Source organism: Vespula pensylvanica, chromosome 25 (assembly GCF_014466175.1).
Source record: "Vespula pensylvanica isolate Volc-1 chromosome 25, ASM1446617v1, whole genome shotgun sequence".
NCBI classification, from domain to species: Eukaryota; Metazoa; Arthropoda; class Insecta; order Hymenoptera; family Vespidae; genus Vespula; species Vespula pensylvanica.
Window position 1 is genome coordinate 1,315,160 of NC_057709.1, and position 3,455 is coordinate 1,318,614.

General features: G+C 22.0%; 1 protein-coding gene across 1 annotated transcript; it reads left to right on the top strand.

The window, feature by feature from the left end:
- Positions 1 to 6: 6 nt before the first annotated feature.
- LOC122637364 (antizyme inhibitor 2-like) lies at positions 7 to 1,054 on the top strand. Its single transcript, XM_043829454.1, has 4 exons — positions 7 to 173; positions 247 to 486; positions 578 to 786; positions 867 to 1,054. Exons 2-4 carry the CDS (start codon positions 400 to 402, stop codon positions 913 to 915), a joined length of 345 nt encoding a protein of 114 aa, XP_043685389.1. The 5' UTR covers positions 7 to 173; positions 247 to 399; the 3' UTR covers positions 916 to 1,054.
- Positions 1,055 to 3,455: the final 2,401 nt, after the last annotated feature.

A 3,455-nucleotide genomic window follows, 5' to 3' on the forward strand; every position in this document is an offset into this window, starting at 1 on the left:
ATGGATTTAGTTTCCACGTTGGTAGCCCATGTAAAGAATTCAATGCGTATAAACATGGAATTGAAATATGTAAGGAATTGATTACTTTTGCTAAATCGATAGGATGCAAAGATATTAAGTTAATTGATATTGGAGGAGGTTTTCCTGGAGAAAGTGGAATTGAAATCGATGAGGTCAGTTTATTAATATGAAATCTGTTAATATATTTATAAAATGTATTAATAGTTATTTTCTTATTCCGTGTAGCTTTCATATGTAATTAATGATGCAATCAAAGAAATAGATCCTACTATAGAAATTATAAGTGAACCAGGTAGATACTACGTAACATCTGCTTTTACTTTAGCTGCGTATTTACACTCAAAAAAAACTATATGGGAGGAAAACAGTCCAAGACATATGTATTATATTAACTGCGGAGTATACAGTGGTTTTGTAGATGAATTGTTGAACTTGCATTCACGTCAACCAATTTCACTGTCCAATGTATATAATAAATATATTATATATAGAATTATTTTCTTTACTTTCAATATATATATGGATCTATTTATTATAGAAAGACAATTTGTTACAGCCTGTATCTGATAAACAGTATCTTTCTACTATATGTGGTCCGACTTGTAATTCTTTTGATTGTATCATTAAAGATGTATTACTACCAGAATTTCACATAGGAGATTGGCTTGTATGGAGCGATATGGGTTCATATACAAGTTCTATAAGTTTTGAATTTTGTGGGTATATGCCATTGGTAGTTCATCCGTTTATCAGAAAAAGTCAATGGTTAATAGAAATATTCAAGATTTTAATATGAATATTATAAATTTTTATAATAATCTCACGTCGTAAATATTTTTTTTCAGGCAAGATTTTTGTGCCTTTACTAGATGTGATATAAATAATGGATTGTAAACATTAACAATTGATTAGAATAAATAATATGAATTTCAATAAACGAATATATTTAAAAAATAATGAAGGTATATATCGTGCACTTACGAAGTATATTTGTTATTTTAAAATTTAGAAATACATATTTTATTTTACTTAATCGTATTATTCATTCAGATTAATTTATATAGTATTGTATTGTCAATAAAATCATTATTTTCAGAAAAATATTTTTATGTCATATGTAAATTCATACATATTACATTTATTATAAACGCTTACATTTTTATAGACTTTTATATATTATAATGAGTTTAAAATAACTTAGAAAAATTATTAAAAATCACATCCATCGTTAAAATAATAATTGATCATATTTTAATTCCGATGTTTGTTGAAATATAATATGGTTTTCGATTTTTATTTGAGTTCTGAATAATTCGTATATAGATAATAAAAAAGAATCGATAATTTCTGCATTACTATCATAATGATAACAAAATAAAATTAATATACGGAAAAACAATTTTTAACTAGTTTTTTTTATTACTTCACTTTTCACTTCTCTTTATAGTTTCAGTTATCTATTTCTTAATAAAAGTTAATATTGAAATACATGATACAATATATTTAATTAAAACATATTGGAAACAATTTATTTTATTCTATAATGCATTTTTTATATTTTAAATACATTTTTCAATTTCACATTTATTATAAAATGTATAATTTAAGAGCATTAAATATACGCATCATTGCTATTACATGTAGTTTAATGTGCAACTAATTATCACATGGCATTGAACGTGTCATTAAAAAATTTTATCTTAGTATAGGAACATTATATAACAATGTTTCATAGTATAAAAAATAATTGTTGCAAATTAGATATGAATAATTACTTCCTCTAGTAAAATAAAAGATAAACATTGTTAAAATATGTTCATAATATTTTTAAAACAACTCTAAAATTCCATTAAGAATAGAATTATTTATATAATAATTAATTTATGTTATAGTCACTATACATATTCAATTTTCTTTTTAATATTTGGAATATATTTAATGTTCATGTGTATAATAGTTTATGTCTATAAATCATATTTTAATAATCTTGATAAACCGATGATAATTTTTATTTTATATATAATAAATCTGTTTAATATAAATAATAAATATATACACATAAATACGACAAAATAATTTATTTGAAAACTTAAAATTTTTTTTATCACTTATTATTTTACGTCCTTTTTCTAAAAGATATTATGTTCATTTTTTTAAGACATAATTTGCAACTTATACATCATATTATTGTTGCAATAAAATTTTATCTTGTACTATATAGAAAATAATATTTTAGCTTATAAATAAGTTACTCAACAAAACAGTCTTTTGATGTAAAATATAATATATAAAATATGTTTTAATATATTTTTTACTAATGTCAATGAAATTGGAATTTACAAGGACGATATAAAAGAATATGAGATTTAAAAAAAAATCATTATTGATCAAGAAAGTATATTTTATATATTAGATCTTGGTATTACAATGAAAAGACATTTAGGTTGAATTAAAAAAATGCCAAGAATTGTACCGTACTATGGTAAGATTTCTAAAATATTTTTTTATTGTGTACCATTATAAGAATATAGAATAATAGAAAAATTGTATCGTTAGCTATGAATGCGAGTTTCTATTTTGATATGCGCATCAAAGATAAATAATTTCATTTTTATATAAGTCAATATTATATGTTCTTAATCATAATTTATAACAGTAACAAATTCAACATATTCACAACATTTTACATTATTCACTTGAATTAGGCTATTGTATTATATTATATCATTTATTCTGACAGACTGTCTTGTATTATGAAGATAATTGTGATTTAAAAAAAAGGATACTTTATAATTTTTTTTTAAATATTAATAAAAATATTAAATAATAATAATAAAAATATTTTTAATTGTTTCAGATTCTTTTTATTTTTAATAAAGATAATTTTCTTATGAACTATTATGTATTGGAACAGATCTAAAATATCTTCAAAAATCTATTAGACATTGTAGTATGTCCGCTACTAAGATCATAACCAAACACGTGTCAATCGCCATATTGTTTTCATCAACGGTATCAGAATAGTCGGCCGTCGTATTTTAGCAGCCAATTATCTAGTTTCAATTAACATTATCATCTTTGTAAGTATGTTTATGCAAATATAGTATTGTTATTCGAGTTTTATTCGAGTTGTGAATAATTCATAGATGAGTAATAGAAAATAACTGAATAATTTCTAAACTACTTTTGCGATGATAACATAACCAATATTTTGGAATTATTACTTTTTTATATATTTTTATATGCATATCTATTATGTTTGTGTATCGTTTATCGTATTAAAATATAACCATAATAATTTAATATTATAAAAATAAGATTTCAAAAAGAATATTATGTTTAATTTGATCGGTAATAAACAATTGTTAGTTCTGTTTACTAAAGTGCTATAATATACTTCCACTGTTGTTATCGATAATGTCGTCCTTGATGAT